Source organism: Hemitrygon akajei, chromosome 21, assembly GCF_048418815.1.
Source record: "Hemitrygon akajei chromosome 21, sHemAka1.3, whole genome shotgun sequence".
NCBI classification, from domain to species: domain Eukaryota; kingdom Metazoa; phylum Chordata; class Chondrichthyes; order Myliobatiformes; family Dasyatidae; genus Hemitrygon; species Hemitrygon akajei.
Window position 1 is genome coordinate 58,852,889 of NC_133144.1, and position 17,980 is coordinate 58,870,868.

General features: G+C 43.3%; 1 protein-coding gene across 1 annotated transcript in view; it reads left to right on the forward strand.

Moving 5' to 3' along the window:
- tmem266 (transmembrane protein 266) overlaps positions 1 to 17,980 on the forward strand; it is a 195,419-nt gene that overhangs the window by 72,616 nt on the left and 104,823 nt on the right. Inside the window, exon 2 of the mRNA XM_073025524.1 lies at positions 1,265 to 1,351. Coding sequence (XP_072881625.1) covers positions 1,338 to 1,351 — 14 coding nt within the window. The 5' untranslated portion in view covers positions 1,265 to 1,337. The remainder of the gene's footprint in view (positions 1 to 1,264; positions 1,352 to 17,980) is intronic.

Here is a 17,980-nt window from a genome sequence, read left to right on the forward strand (position 1 = left end):
CTCAATTTGCTGGCCAGCAAAAATAGTTTCCCTCATCTATACAATCAATCCTTTAATTGGATTAAACATTACAGTTAGATCACTATGTAATCTTCCCTACTCAAGGTGAATGGGAATTCCTGCATATAATCCTTAAAACTGAGGGAATGATTGCATTTAAATGTTGCTATGTTAGAATATAATTGAATTTGGGAATGATGAATTCTTTGTTTCATTTTGCTAGATAGCAGGGAAAGCACAATTTTGGTTATTGGTTATTGGAACCCTATTGCAGTATTCATTATGGGAGAAGCAGCTTCCTGAAAGAGGAGGCACAAAATACTTCAAATTCTGGAATCTGAAGCAAAATATAAACTGCTAAAGAAACTCAGTGGCTCAAGGTGTGCGTGCGCGTGCGCGCGTGCGTCTGTGTGTGCGCGCGCGCGTGCGCGCACGGTGAAGGGAGATTCCAAATGTTTAGAACCCATTAAGTAAAGGGATTTCTCCTCATCTCAGACCTAACTGGCTGACCTTTTCTCGTGAGACTGTGGTCCCTGTTTTGCATTCTCACTATGGAAATACTCTGAGATTATGAGTGCCCATCAGAGAGTGGCCCCTGGTTTTGCATTCTCATTCTATGGAAATACTTACTCCATCAGTCCCTCTCATTACCTTCTGCTTCAATGAAATCTCTTTTAAACTCCAGTGAATGTAGACCACTCTACAAGGGAATTCTCCGCTAGGTCCTTAATTCTTTCTGTTAGCAAGGATAAATTCTATTAGCCTACACAAGGTCTCAAGCAAATTTCTATGGACGTGCTGTGGAGAGAATTCTAACTGGTTATATCTCTGTCTGGTATGGAGGAGCCGCTGCACAGCATCGGAAAAAAGACTGCAGAGGATTGTAAACTCAGCCAGCTCCATCATGGGCACTAGCCTCCTCAGCATCATGGACATCTTCAAAAGGAGGTATCCATCATTAAGAACACTCATCGTCCAGGACGTACCCTCTTCTCATTATTGCAATCAGGGAGGAGGCTCAGGAAACCAAAGACTCAAGCTGAAAGCTTAATGAATAGCTTCTTCCTTTCTGCCAGCAGATTTCTGAATGGACGTTCAACCCATGAATGCTACCTCACTCTTTTTGCTCTTTTTTCAAAACTTATTTAATTTCTTTTTTAATGTAATTTATAGTATATTTTATGTTTTGCACTGTAATTCATGGCATGCATCAGTGATCATTCTGATTCTGACATGCTGTATTTGTTTCTTTTATTTCGTACAGGCATTAGAAGTCACGGCAATGGGATGAGATTGCAGCAACTTCTGGTGGAGTTTTGAGAAGGGCAGCTCTCCACATGGCGGACAACCAGTGAGTGTCAATGATAACTATCTCGAACTTGATAATGAACCACTCTGAACCTCTCCCTGCAATGCCGAGTGATTATCAAAAAGCCACATTCAGCGGGTGAGGCAACAACTATGGAGGAGAATAAACAGCCAACGGTTTGGGCTGAGCCCCTTCGTCAGGACTGGGAAGGAAGGAGGAATAAGCCAGAACTTAAAGTGGGAGGAGGGAAAGGAGTGCAAGCTGGCAGGTGGCGGGGGGATGCATAAAGAACCCGGGAGTGGATAGGTGGAAGTGGTAGAGGGCTGAAGAAGAAGGAATGTGATATCAAGGATAATGGACCATGGGAGAAAGCAAAGGAGGAAGGCCACCAGAGGGGGATGATAGGCAGATGGGGACACCAGAATGTGGAGTGGAAAAAGACAGAAGATGAAGGGAGGAGAAATTATTGGAAGATAGAGAAATAAATAATCATAACTCTTCTCCCATGTATTCATGTTCTCCCTCTCCTGGTTTCACCTATCACCTCCCAGCTTGTACTCCATCCCTTCCCACCTTCCTATTCTGGCTTCTGCCCACTTCCTTTCCAATCCCAAGGAAGAGCCTCAGCCCAAAGTGTTTATAAAACAAAAAGACATAGGAGCAGAATTAGGTCATTGGGGCCATCAAGTCTTCTCCACCAAGCTGACTGTCTATTCATTCCCATAGATGCTGCCTGGCCTGCTGAGTTCCTCCAGCACTTTGTGTGTTTTGCTTTGTATTTCCAGTATCTGCAGAATCTCTTGCTCTTATCAAAGAGTCATTACTGATCAAAATGGGCAAAATGATCCTTGGGGGATAGGAATTATTGAGGAATTTCACATTCCTTTGGCTGCAGTTTCGCACAGAAGCTCAGTTTCTCATTTCTGAATGGTATCATTGATCGACTGGTTGACCCAAAGCAAGTATTCTGGGTAAAATGTAGGGGTTTCACTGACAAGACAGTAAACTAAGCTTGACTGCTGTCTCCATGAGGACCAGAATGAGGCCATTTGGCCCATCAAGTCTGCTCCACCATTTCATCACAGCTGATTTATTATCCCACTCAACTCCACTCTGCTGCCTTCTCCCCATAACCTATGCCAGCCTTTTTAATCATGAAGCTATCAAACTCTACTTTAAGTATACGCAATGACTTGGTCCTCACAGCTATCTGTGGCAATGATTTCACCAGCCTCTAGTAAAGAAATTCAACCTTATTCCTGTTCTAAAGGGACGGTTTTCTATTCTGAGGCTGTGTCCTCTGGTCCTGGACTGCCCACTATAGGAAACATCCTCTCCTCGTGCACTCTCTCTAGGCCTTCCAATATTCAATTTCAATGAGATCCCCTATTTCTTCTAAACTTCAGTGAGTACAGGCCCAGAGCTATCAAATGCTCAATGATTATTGAAAAAGATCTTCAGTGTTGTGTTAATCAGAAATTATTAGTTGATTTATGAAATTATCAGATGGTTCATGTTTGCAACACGTTGAGTCAGAGGGAGTGGACTATTGATTGGGGATGGATTTGAAAAGTTTTTTGCCATCCATAGTAAATACCACCAAACAACAGCTTGCATTTGTATATAATCTGGATTTCACAGGGCAAAGCCAACAGAGCTGCTTCACAACTCCAATTTACTCAGCTTCAGTCCTGACCACCAGAGATGTCAGTGCGGAGTTTGCATGTTTGACTGGATTAGTTACCTCCAGAGGCTCCAGTTTCCGAAGCGTCACACAGATGAGCAGGTCTAATTAGTAAATTGCCCCTCATGTATAGGTGGGTGGTAGAATCCGAGGGAGGGAGTTGAGGGATAGGTGGGGAAAGTAAAATGGGACTAGTGTCAATGGCTGATGGCTAGATGGCTGAAGGGCCTGTTTCTGTGCAATACAACTCTCTGACCTTTTTAACACAATATAACACTTGAAGGCACTGGAATCAGGTTTTAAGATTCAAGTTTATTCAGCACATGCACGTTGAAACATAGAGTGAAATGCGTTGCTTGTGTTGGCAGCAGCACACCCCAGGGTGCATGCCGAGTGTCTTCAGGGGGTGCTGGGGCAGCCCCCCAAGTGTCACCACACATTTCAGTGCCAACTTTGCACACCCACAATGCTCGGTAGAACAACATGAAGCACAAGTAATGAAACGACATCAGGAAAACGTGCCAGAATCCGGTTTAATATCACTGGCAGGCATTATGTCATGAAATTTGTTGTTTTGCGGTAGCAGTACATAATAATAAAAACTATAACTTACAATAAGAAGTATATTTATATAAAACCGAGTAAATAGTCCAAAAAGAGAGGAAAATAAAATAAAAACTGAGTTAGTGTTCGTGGGTTCACTGGCCATTCAAAAGTCAGATGGCTGAGGGGAAGAAGCTATTTCTGAAATGTTAAGTGAGCGTCTTTGGGCTTCTGTACCTCTTCCTTGATAGTAGCAATGAGAAGAGGGCATGTCCTGGATGATGGGTGTCTTTAGTGATGGGCTGTGCCTTTTTGAGACATCGTCTTTCGAAGGTGCCCTGGATGCTGGGCATGATGGAGCTGGCTGAGTTAACAGCTTTTTGCAGCTTCCACCATTTGAGTCTGGAACTGAGGAGCATAACCCAAGGGGCTTCCCCAAGCAAGACAGAGATGAGGAGAAATTTATTACAGAGAACAATTCCTTCCTTTAACATTTTATTTATTGTATTCAGAGATACACAGTAGCTGGTCCTTCCAGCCCAATGAGCCTACACCTCCCACATTCCAAAGATGTACATGTGACGTCTTTGAATGTGGTAGGACACCAAAGTAAACTCACCAGGTTATGGGGAGAATGTACCATCTCCTTACAGACAGTAAAGGAATTGAACCCAAGTCACTGGAGCTCTAATATTGTTACACTACTGTACAACCCAATGGATACATCCACAAAGAAGTATTATTGTGGAGGGAGAATTGTTTCACAATCAACAGATGATTGCATTAATGATATGCTGGAGAGGTTATTGGGTCCCTTGGAAACCAATCAAAAGAGACATTCTTTTCAAATATAATTAGCAATAAATTTCTTATATACTGTCAGCTTTTAAGAAGATCAGGCGAACAGTGAAGATTAGTAAGCCAGTACAAAAATTTTAAGATACAATGGATATCACATCATCTATTGCAAGGGTGACGAGTTACCATAAAGCTCGCCTAGCCAAGAGTAATACTGTCTTATCTTTTTCTCAATCTCCCTAATTAATTCCACTCTTTACCTTCCTTCTCTATCAGTTTCCATCATCCCAGGCCTTTGCTGTCTCCATCTTTTATCTCCCAGTCTTGTTGCTATTTCCACCCTTCCCCTCCTTCATCTGCCAGTCACTTCCTTCATCCAGATGACCCTGAAGATTATCTTTATTGGTCATATGTGCTTTGAAACATCAAGCAATGCTTTGTTTGCACCAACAACCAACATTGTCCAAGGATGAGATGGGGGCAGCCCACAAGTATCCCCGTGCTTCTGGTGCCGGCATAGCATGTCCAAAACTTACTTACCGTTACTAACCAAATATCCTTGGAATGTGGGAGGAAACCGAGGCACCAGGAGGAAACCCACATGTTCATGTGTGGAACATACAAAATTTTTATAGACAGTGGTGGGAATTGAACCCTGATCTCTAGGACTGTAAAGAGTACACTACCTATCACCTGCCACCTCTTGCCACAATTATCCCTCACTAGTTATACTCTTTCAGTTCAGATGAAGGGTCTTCAAGCGTTCTCCACATGTACAGCCCAATTTCACTCACCTCGATACTGAACTGATTCCACAACCTATAGACTCAATTTTAAGGACTCTACAACTCATGAGCTCAGTATTATGTATGTATTTATTTATTTTTAATTTGTACAGTTTATCTTCTTTTGCACTTGGTTGCCAGTCTTTGTTATGTATAGTGTTTCATAAATTCTTTGGTATTTCCATGAGACCATAAGATATGGGAGCAGAAATGGACCATTTGGCCCATCAAGTCTGCTCCACCATTTCATCATAGATGATCAAATTTTCCTCTCAGCCTCAACCTCCTGCCTTCATCCCATATCTCTTCATGCCTTGACCAATCAAGGATCTAACAACCCCTGCCTTACATATACATAAAGACTTGCCCTCTGCAGCTGCCTGTGGCAGGCAATTCCACAGATTCACTACTCTCTGGCTAAAGAAATACCTTCTCATCTCCATTCTAAAAGGCGCTCCTCTATTCTGAGACTGTGTTTTCTGGTCTTAGAACACCTCTCCCCCCCCCCCCCCCCCATAGGAAACATCCTTTCCACATCCACTCAATCAAGGGCTTTCACTGAGGTCACAATGAAGTCACCCCTTATTCGTCTGAATTCTAGTGAATACAAGTCCAGAGCCATCAGATGTTCTTCATATGACAAGCCATTCAATCCTGGAATCATTTTTGTGAACCTCCTTTGAACCCTCTCCAGTTTCAGCACATCCTTTCTAAGATAAGGGGCCCAAAACTGCTCACAATACTCCAAGCTAGGCTAGTGCTTTATAAAGTTTCAACCTTACATATTCTAGTCCTCTTGAAATGAACATTTACATTGCATTTGCCTTCCTCACCACAGACTCAACCTGCAAATTAACCTTTAGGGAATCCTGCACAAAGACTCCCAAGTCCCTTAACACCTCAGATTTTTGTATTTTCTCTCCATTTAGAAAATAGTCAACCCTTTTATTTCTTCTGCCAAAGTGCATGACTGTACATTTCCTGACTCTGTATTCCATCTGCCATTTCTTCACCCGTTCTCTTAATCTGTCTGAGTCCTTCTGTAGCCTCTCTGCTTCCTCAAAGCTACCTGCCCCTCCACCTATCTTCATATCATCCAAATCATTGACATATAATATAAAAAAGAATCAGTCCCAGCGCAAACCCCTGTGGAACACTACTAGTCGCAGGCAACCAGTCAGAAAAGGTGCCCTTTTCCCTGCAAAGTGCTGTCAAGAAAATGGATCTCAAGGTAGTATGTTGTACTTTGATAATAAATTTACTTTGAACATTGAACTTGTACCCTCAGGTCTCCTAGTCCAAGCCACCAAGAACATACCACATAATACAAGCTATCAAAAGTTCACAGATAATGAAAAAGAGCGAATTTCTGTTTAAAGAGTAATCCATCAGATCAAGAGGACATCCCTTGAGGCTCTAAAACTACTAGATGGTTTCTGGTGCATTCAGTGGAGTTTTTACAGACAATAATATAAACATTCAGTGATAATACTTTGATTTGAACTGTTGTGTTTCCCCAACAGCTCGTTGTTTTTTTTTTGGGCTACAATTTTGCATCAATATCAAAGCCTGAAGGCAAACTCTGTCTTGGCCCTGAGCATGAGTTTGACATGATTGGATGTACTGCTGGTCTTGATGCCCATTTGAAATCGGTATCAATTTCAAATTGAGGGAATGTAATTGAGAGGGGCGTAAAACCAACATGATGTCTACACCTGTCAGACGGAAGCAATTTTGTTTAAAATTGCTTCCCCCATAATCTCCTACCCCTTCACTAGGTCCCCCCCCCACCCCACCCCCCAGAGCTTCTAGTCAAGGGTGAGATTGCCTGTTATTCGTTGCAATCCACAGTTGTTAACATAGAACATTATAGCACAGTACTGGCCCTTCAGTCCACAATGTCGTGCCGACTTTATAACCTACTCTAAGACTAATTTAACCCTTCCCTCCTACATAACCTACACAACCCTCTATTTTTCTATCATCCATGTGCCTGTCTTAGATGTTCCTAATATATCTGCCTCTACCACCAACCCTGGTAATGTGTTCCGCACACCCACCACTCTCTGTGTAAAAGATAAACAACTCCATCTCTGACATCCCTCCCTATACTTTCCACCAATCACTTTAAACTTATAGCCCCTCATACTAACTATTTTCACCCCAAGAAATGCCTCCGGTTATCCACTTGATCTATGCCTCTTATCATCTTGTACACTTCTATCAAATCACCTCTTACTCACCTTTGTTCTGAAGAAAAAAGCCCTGGCTCACTCAGTCTATTCTCATAAAATATCTTCTCTAATCCAGGCAACATCCTGGTATAACTCCTCCACACCCTCACTAAAGCTCTTAACAAGATCGCTGTAGGTGTCCCTTCTTTGTCCTGGACACTTACATGCTGTGCAGTGATGGTATTCTGCAGCCAATGACCTTTTCTGTCGTCCTGACAGTTTTTTCCTATATTTTGAGAGGATGCTGCACCAAACCAGACAGTAATGACAGTAATAGAGAGGATGGCAGTGTGTTCTGGGGGAAATAGAATTGGATACCTTCAGGGAAATCGCTGACTTTCTACTCTGGTCTTGGTCTGGGACTGTGTGTTGACTCTATCCCCTAGCAACTCTCCTTGTCCAACAAGTTAATCTATATCCTGGAGTGATTACTCACTTGGGCCGGATTTCCTGCCCTGTAATTACCTGTGAGCAGACGGCGGCAAAGCCATGGAGCCTGTGTGCACTCCTGTTAGCTCAGCTGGTAGTGTGCATTGTCATGTGCCTCTGGCCGCTCTGCAGAGCAGATGTCCAGATGGAGTCGCTGGAGTATGATGGTTGATACGTTCATCAGGATTCCCAGCTCAAACCTGATGTACACTGCTAATGAGGGCAATGATGACTCTGGTCGAATGCCACTGTGCTCCTGATTCTGGGATGAGCGCTGTGTTAATGTGCAAATCAGAGACACTTGCAAGGCATTTATGTAGAGCAGCACATTAAAGGGCAGTACAAATGGTGCAATGACTAGGGCTGCTGCCTCATAAATCCAGAGATGTGGGCTCAATCCTGTGTTTCAGTCATAAGCAGCTGTCAGTGTCCAATACTCTGGAACTGGCAACACAGTAGCATAGCCATTAACATAATGCTATTTCAGTGCTGGAAACCCTGGTTCAATTCTTGCTGGTGTCCATAAGGAGTCTGTGCATTCTCCCTGTGACCATGTAGTTTTCCTCCAGGTGCTCTGGTTTCTTTTTTAGAGTCATAGAAAAATACAGCACAGAAACAGGCCCTTTAGTCCATCTAGTTCATGCCGAACCATTTAAACTGCCTCCGCCCATAGCCCTCCATACCCCTACCATCCATAGAAATAAAAAAAGTAGTGAGGTAGTGTTCATGGATCCAATATCCATTTAGAAATCAGATGGCAGAGGAGAAGAAGCTGTCCCTGAGTCATTGAGTGTGTGCCTTTACCTTTCTGTACCTCCTTCCTAATGGTAGCAATGAGAACAGGGCATGACCTGGGTGATGGGAGTCCTTAATGATGGACACTGCCTTTTTGAGGCATCGTTCCTTGGAGATGTCCTGGATGCTACAGAGGATAGTGCTCATGATGGAGCTGGCTAAGTTTACAACTCTCTGCAGCTTCTTTCAATCCTGTGCCATACCCCCCCCCCCCCTCCATAACGAGTGGTGATGCAGCCAGTTAGAATGCTCTCCATGGTATATCTGTTAAAGTTTGCAAGTGCCTTTGGTGATATACCAAATCTCAAACTCCTAATAAAATATAGCCAGTGTCATGCCTTCTTTGTAGCTGCATCGATAAGTTGGTCCAGGATAGATTCTCAGAAGTATTGAAAGAAACTTGAACTTGCTCACTCTTTCCAATCTGGTCCCTATGAGGACTGGTGTGAGTTCCCTCATCTTACCCTTTCTGAAGTCCACAATCAGTCCTTTGGTCTTACTGATGTTGAGTGTGAAGTTGTGTGTGCGACACCACTCAGCTAGCGGATATAATTTACTCCGATATGCCCTCTTGTCACAATCTAAACGTGTACAATGGAGAATGATGTTTCTCCACAGTACAGGTACCAACAAAGTGTCAGAGCCACTGGACTGCAAGTCAGTGTTAAGAAATCAAAAGGTTTTCACATTACCTGCAAGAAAAAGTCACGGACACACATACTGTGTATATTGAGTGTTGCAAACCTTCCATGTTACAAAGACGTACGCCTAGGGTCAGTAAATTGTGGACTGGCTATGTAGCTGCCAGAAGCTTGGTGACACTTGCACACTAGTCAGCACAATCTTCACTGATTTCATGTGACACACAAACAACTCATTTCATGGTATGTTTTGATGTATATGTGACAAATAAGGCTAATATTTTATTATAGCCTCATAGAATGGGTCATCAGAAAGGCGAATATCGACTATATGGGGCCCTTATCAGGGATCGCGCCCATTCATCTAGCACCCTCTTTGACAGCCTACTCTCAGGCAGGAGGCTCCGGTGCATAAAAGCAAGAATGGGCAGGAAGGGAAGCAGTTTCTTCCCTCAGGCCATTGGGCTTCTGAACTTCCTGCTGCATCACATTCAAAGTATCACTGGGTAATCTGTTCTGTACCTTAAAAATATTTAATTTATGCACTTAGTTTATTTATGTGCAATCCATCTGTAGATTTCATCCTTACTTTCATAAGATATCATGTGTTATGTATACTACTGTGCTTTATACCCTGGTTCAAAGAAACGTTGTCTCATTTGACGGTATACATGTATATGGTTAAATGACAATAGACTTGGTTTGACTTGATCAAGTATCACCTGGTGTAATTGAGCAATATCTGGGAACTAGAATAGATGCACAGTATGGCATCAGGCTGTGGTAATGGAACCTGAATCTCAGCACCAGAGACGCAGGTTCGAAACCAACCTCGGGTGCTGTGTGTGGGATCCAAAGTCATGTGGGTTTGTGAGTTAATTGGCCACTGTAAGTTGCCACTGGTGTGTGGGTGACTGCTCAAATCTGAGGGGAGTTGATGACAATGTGGAGAGAATAAAACAAAATAGGATTTAAAAATAATTCTCTCCCCCTCCCCCCTCTTCTTCTATTCCATACTCTGGCCTCTTACCTCTTACCTCTCCTCACCTGCCTATCACCTCCCCCTGTGTCCTCTCCTTCTTCTTCTCCTATGGTCCACTCTTCTCTCCTATCAGATTCCTTCTTCTCCAGCCCTTTATCTTTCCAATCCACCTGGCTTCACCCATCAACTTTTAGTTATCCTCCTTCTTCACCCACCCCCCCCCCCCATCTTTTTATTCTGTTATCTTCCCCCTTCATTTCCAGTCCTGAAGAAAGGTCTCGGTTCGAAACATTGACTATTTATTCACTCCCATAGATGCTGCCTGACCTGCTGAGTTCCTCCAGCATCTTGTGTGTGTTGTTTTGGATTTCATGCATCTGCAGACTTCCTTGTGTCTAAAATGGGATTAATGTAGACACAGGCATGAAACGTTACAGCACAGTATAGGCACTTCAGCCTACAATGTTGTGTTGACCCTTTAACCCAATCCCAGATCAATCTAACTCTTCCCTCCCCACATAGCCCTCCATTATCGATCATCCATGTGCTTATCTAAGAGTGTCTAGTGTATCTGCCTCTCCACTATCCCTGCAACATGCTCCACACACATACTACTCTCTGTATGAAAAAACTTACCTCTGACGTCTCCTCCAATCAACATAAACATTTGCCCCAGCGTGTTAGACAAAATGGACTGACTTCCCACTCTGTCAATGCCAGAATGGTCTGTTTCTGTGCTATTTATCTCTGTGACTCTATGACCATAACATTGCAATGCAATAATTTTTGAGGATGTGACTAATCACATTGATGGAGGCAGAGCCGTAGATGTAGTGTATATGGATTTCAGCAAGGCATTTGATAAGGTACCCCATGCAAGGCTTATTGAGAATGTAGGAGGCATGGGATCCGAAGGGACATTGCTTTGTGGATCCAGAACTGGCTTGCCCACAGAAGGCAAAGAGTGGTTGTAGACGGATCATATTCTGCATGGAGGTCGGTGACCAGTGGTGTGCCTCAGGGATCTGTTCTGGGACCCTTACTCTTTGTGATTTTTATAAATGACCTGAATGAGGAAGTGGAGGGATGGGTTAGTAAATTTTCCAATGACACAAAAGTTGGGGGTGTTGAGGATAGTGTGGAGGGCTGTCAAAGGTTACAGCAGGACATTGATAGGATGCAAAACTGGGCTGAGAAGTGGCAGATGGAGTTCAACCCACGTAAGTGTGAGGTGGTTTATTTTGGGAGGTCAAATATGATGGCAGAATATAGTATTAATGGCAAGACTCTTGGCAGTGTGGAGGATCAGAGAGATCTTGGGGTCTGAGTCCATAGGACATTCAAAGCTGCGCAGGTCGACTCTGTGGTTAAGAAGGCATATGGTGCATTGGCCTTCATCAATCATGGGATTGAATTTAGGAGCCGAGAGGTAATGTTGCAGCTATATAGGACCCTGGTCAGACCTCACTTGGAGTACTGTGTTCAGTTCTGGTCGCCTCACTACAGGAAGGATGTGGAAACCAGAGAAAGGGTGCAGAGGAGATTTACAAGGATGTTGCCTGGATTGGGGAGCTTGCCTCATGAGAATAGGTTGAGTGAACTCGGCCTTTTCTCCTTGGAGGATGAGAGGTGACCTGACAGAGGTGTACAAGATGATGAGAGGCATTGATCACGTGGATAGTCAGAGGCTTTTTCCCAGGGCTGGAATGGTTAGCACGAGAGGGCACAGTTTTAAGGTGCTTGGAAGTAGGTACAGAGGAGATGTCGGGGTAAGTTTTTTTAAATGCAGAGAGTGGTGAGTGCGTGGAATGGGCTGCCGGCAGTGGTGGTGGAGGCGGGAACAATAGGGTCTTTTAAAAGACTCCTGGATGGATACATGGAGCTTAGAAAAATAGAGCTATGGGTAAAGCCTAAGTAGTTCTAAGGTAGGGTCATGTTCGGCACAACTTTGTGGGCCGAAGGGCCTGTAGTGTGCTGTAGGTTTTCTATGTTTCTAATATATTTTGTATCACAACGTTCCTGCAATACACCATTTACCTATTACAACAGTGTTGCAATACGACATTTCTGAATATTCGTTATTCCTGCTTTACCCCATTTCTGCATAATGTGATGGAAATTAAAATACTGCAGCTGTTGGAAATCTAAAACAAAAACAGGCAATAGCTGGATACACTCAGCAGATAACTATTTCTCCTTTCACTGAATATGTGCAAAGGCATAAACTTACTATAAATTACAAAACAATTAACAGGTGGCAGGGAAGAAGCTGTTCCTGAAAAGAGGTCTTCAGGCTCTTGTAGCTCCTCCCTGATGGTAGTAATGAGAAGAGGGCATGTACTGGATAGTGGGGGTTCACACTCTTGACACACACCCTCAATGGTGGGGAGGGTTGTGCCCATGAAGGTTTACAGGCTGTTGCCAAAGCTGGTGGTGAAGGTTTTGAGGGGATGCACTCTAATCTTGAGGACACAGGAGAATGAGGGGAGATTTATTAAATTATGAGAGGCTTGGACAGACCAACTGGAAAGACATGTCACCCTGAGCAGAAATGTTGGTATGCATACATTAATCAGTAGAAGAATTAAAAGGTAGCTGAGAAAGGTGGGATCTGCTACTTACTGCCAGAGAAAGGGCTTCAGCACAGATCTCTCGAAGAATGGTAAACTTAAGACAATGTTTAGGAAATGTGGACACAAGATATAGCAGGCGCTTGTCACCGGAATCTATGGCAACAGTTGTGGGATGCCCCCAGAACACCCTTAGCCGTGTAGGCTTTTAATGCAAGCAAAGTATTGCAAAGTATTTCACTGCACGTTTTCATGTACATGTGATACATAAACTTGAATCTTGCATCTGGAGATGCGGGAATCTGAAGCAGAAAACAATCTGCTGGAGGAACTTGGTGGGTTGAACCATGTTCAAACTAATAGGTGGAGTGGGGTGGCAGCAGGAGGAACTGACGATATTCCAGGTTTCAAAAGGTTCAAAGGTTCATTTATTATTAAAGCATGCATCCATAAGCAACTCTGAAATTCATCTTCTCCAGATTCAGATAACCACGAGTCAAAGAAAGAACATGAAAGTGACTCAGAGAGAAAAATCAAACCCAGCCCCCACTGCACAATAAAGAACAGCATACCAATCATCAACCCCCATAAGCCCCCGTCCCCCACACAAAAGAGAACAAAGATATCGACCCCCAAAAAACTACCCTCCACCCCCGCACAAAATAACTAACAGAACATCAATTCGCGAACACCCTTCCCTCGCACAACAAAATGGAAAAGGAACTGGCGATAAAAATCACAGAATATAAAAGCCATAAGTCTGAAAAATTCCACAGTCCATAAGGGCAATAGTCCAATCTATAAATGCTGAACCACGATATCACTGACATTTATCGAAAGAGGGGGACACCACACGAGATAGAGAGGCCCACCCGCCTGCCACAGCGATAGGCCGCTCACTGACTCCTTCTTGGCGGTGATCAAAAGGAAGGTAGTTGGAGCTGAACTCTCGCTGGCCTTCCGCGTTTGGCTTGATGTCTCGATCTTCCTCTAAGCTTTAATCGGCGAAAGGGAGTCCAACGTTGGCCCGCACCCCGTCTCAAAGTTTCTTCGCACCGAGTCCATCTGAGTGTGCGCACGCTTCCCAGACTCTTCTCGGAGACAGCGAAGCACTGGGTCGCTCTAACAGTCGCCAAACTGTAAATCACAGGATCCGACAGTCCTAGAAACACACTTAAAGGTGAAAAACAGATGTAAAAAAAAAAGCAAAAAGGACATTTTTGTGTGCTAGCTGGAAGATGTTCATCTTGACCGGCATGTTTTAACCTGAAATGTCGGCAATTCCTTTCCTCACACAGATACTGCTCAAGATACCCTCTGAGATATTCCAGCAGCTTACTTGTTGCCACAAGCGGGATTAAGGTTGATAGCCTTTGCTCCAAATGTCACCAAAGCATTATCAAATCTATTCCTCACCATCAATAACTCACTCTGAGACGTAAAAGCGAGGTATCGGCTTTTATTGACTGGAAGAAGAAACAAGCAGTGAGTGACCACCATACTACATCCTGGAGACTGAGAGGCCGGGCTCAGACCTCCATCACCTTTATACAGGGGTCTGTGGGAGGAGCCACAGGAGCAGTCAGCAGGGGGTGTGTCCAGACAGGTATATGTAGTTCACCACACTATTCCTCACCATTTTATGAAGCAGAACTATTCAAGATCCAAGATTGCTTAATCTCATTCTTCAGTACACAAGTGTAAAGGAGAATGAAATGATTGCTACTCTGGATCTGATGCAGTATAAAAAACAATAAATATAAATATAAAAGCAATCCTATAAAACACAGCATACATGTAACTGCTTGAGTGTGGCAGTACATACAAGATTAGCATATATATGCTCAGACTATATATATATTAGGTACAAGAGGTAGCTAATAAAGTGACTACTGAGTGTATTTCTGTGTGCTCGAGGCGTTCTGCAGCTGTAGCCCATCCACTTCAAAGTTCAACATGCTGTGCTCTCAGAGACACTCTTCTGCACACCACTGTTGTAACACGTGGTTACTTGAGTTACTGTCGCCCTCCTGTCAGCTTGAACCAGTCTGGCCATTCTCCTCCTACCTCTGTCATTAATAAGGCCCTTTCACCACAGAACTGCCACTCATTCAGTGCTTTTTTGTTTTGTGCACCATTCTCTGTAAACTCTGGAGCCTGTTGTGCATGAAAATCCCAGGAGTCTGCAGTTTCTGAGCTACTCCAACCACCCAGTCTGGCACCAACCATCATTCCACGAGCAAACTCACTGAGATCAGATCTTTTCCCCATTCTGATGTTTGGTCTGAACAACAACTGAACCTCTTGACCATGTCTGCATGCTTTTATGCAGTGAATTGCTGCCATATGGCTGGCTGACAAGATATTTGCATTGATGAGCAGGTGTACAGGTGTACCTAATAAAGTGGTGACAGAGTGTAAGTATTAAAGCAATCAAATAAAATACAATATATAAGTAACTGTTGGCCATATACTAATAATATTAACTTAAATACACTACCTATAAAAAGCATTCACTCCCCCCCCCCCAGAAGTTTTCATGTTTTATTGTTTTACAACATTGAATCACAGTAAATTTAATTTGACTTTTTGACACTGAACTTGAACTTTATTCACAGAAAAAAAATCTCTTTCATGTCAAAGTGAAAACAGATCTCTACAAAGTGATCTAAATTAATTGAAAATATAAAACACAGCATAATTGATTGCATAGGTATTCACCCACTTCAGGTCAATATTTAGTAGATACACCTTTGGTAGCAATTACAGCTTTGAGTCTGTGTGGATAGAGCTCTATCAGATTTGCACATCTGGACACTGCAATTTTTCTCCATTCTTCTTTAGAAAACTGCTCAAGCTCTGTCAGATTGCATGGTGAGTGAATAGATCCTTTCAAGTCCAGCCACAAATTCTCAATTGGATTGGGGTTTGGAGTCTGACTTAGCCACTCCAGGACATTAAATTTGTTGTTTTTAAGCTACTCCTGTGTAGCTTTGGTTTTATGCTTGAGGTCATTGTCTTGCTGGAAAACAAATCTTCTCCCAAGTTTCAGTTCTCTTGCAGACTGCATCGGGGTTTTCCTCCAGGATTTCCCTGTATTTTGCTGCATTCATTTTACCCTCAACCTTCACAAGCCTTCCAGGGCCTGCTGCAGTGAAGCATCCCCACAGCGTGATGCAGCCACCACCATGCTTCACGGTAGGGATGGTGTGTTTTTGATTCTGTGCAGTGTTTGGCTTACACCAAACATAGCGTTTAGTCTGATGGCCAAAAAGTTCAATTTTGGTTTCCTCAGACCATAGAACCTTTTCCAGATGACTTCAGAGTCTCCCATATGTCTTCTGGAAAACTCTAGCCAAGATTTCATGTGAGTTTTTTTCAACAGGAGCTTTCTCTTTACCATTCTTCCATAAAGCTGTGACTGGTGAAGCACCCGGACAACAGTTGTTGTATGCACAGTCTCTCCCGTCTCATCCACTGAAGCTTGTAACTCCTCCAAATTTGTCATAGGCCTCTTGGTGGCCTCCTTCCCTAGTCCCCTTCTTGCATGGTCACTCAGTTTTTGAGGATGGCCTGCTCTAGGCAGATTTACATCTGTGCCATATTCTTTCCATTTTTTGATGATTGATTAACTGTACTCCAAGGGATATTCAGTGACTTGGAAATGTTCTTGTATCCATCTCCTGACTTGTGTTTTTCAATAACCTTTTTGAAGAGTTGCTTGGAGTGTTATTTTTTCTTCCTGGTGTAATTTTTGCCAGGATACTGACTCACCAGCAGTTGGACCTTCCAGATTCAGCTATATTTTTACCACAATTAATTGAAACACCTTGATTGCACACAGGTCTCCAAAAACAGATCTCCATTTAACTAATTATGTGACTTCTAAAACCAAATGGCTGCACCAGTGATGATTTGATGTGTCATATTGAAGGGAGATGAACACTTATGCAATCAATTATTTTGTGTTTTATGATTGTAATTAATTTAGATCACCTTGTGGAGATCTGTTTTCACTTAGGCATGAAAGAGTCTTCTTCTGTTGATCAGGGTCAAAAAAGCCAAATTAAATCCATTGTGATTCAATGTTTTAAAACAATAAAACATGAAAACTTATGGGAGGGGGGCTGGATTGTGAATACTTTTTATAGACACTGTATATAGACTGATTGTATATTGTCATTCCTTTGTCATTGCTGAAATCCCCTCCTCAGCAGAAGGACTACACATTAATTGGAGACACCACCTTCTCAAGGGCAGTTAGCAATGGCCATTAACTTCCCCTATCCTTGAGGTGAATGATCAAAGTGGCTCAGAGGCTCGTAGCGAGTCAGCAGTGTTGGCGGTTTCAGAAAATTACTTGGAGCAGCTACTTTCTGGCTCTGTTGATCTATTTATACCTCTCGCTGTTGAACTACTCGGTCGAAAGAGACAGCAGCTGGGATTCAGCAGCACACCTGTCGCCCAGCCAAGCTTCCTCTGATCGGCCAGATTTCCTGATCATGTGGAAGCTATTTTTTAAACTGCATAAAAGCGATACAAAGCACTGAAGGATCCCATGTGACCAGCCCACTGAGCAGCGAGTAACAGATGTCCTCCCTGTGACTCCCTATCCCCCTGCTGTCGGAGAATGGTAAACAATAGAAACGAAGCCTCCTGTGGGTGCACTCTGAGTGAAGTCACGGCTAAGTGCCAACGTTAGCAGCAAAAACTCAACTTTCTCCAATCTTACCCGGTCAAAAGGTAGCAATAATTGATAGTGTTTGCATTTTAACAGCACCTTATCATTATCAAAGCACCCCGTACTACCCCGTGAATTACTTTTGGCACGGAGTTATTTTCCTTCCAGGCATTTTGGGCAGGCATTTTGTGATGGCAAACGTCCTGTAAGAGTTGGCCATTAATTAATCAATGGATTGAGTATGGGTAGAGTGTTGGCCAAGAGTCAGCAACACCATACCTTGAGTCCTGATGTAGGGTGTTGATCCAAAACATCAACTGTTCCTTCCCCTGCCTCATTCCCTACCCCACCACAACAGAGGCTGCTCAGCCCACTGACTTTCCTCCAACAGATTGCTTGTTGCACCATGCCACGCCAGTACGGTGTACTGTTTTGGTCTCCTTACCCAATACAACATATACCTGTCACTACAACATGTACAAAATGCTGGATGAACTCGGTGAGCCAGGCAGCACCTATGGAAATGAAT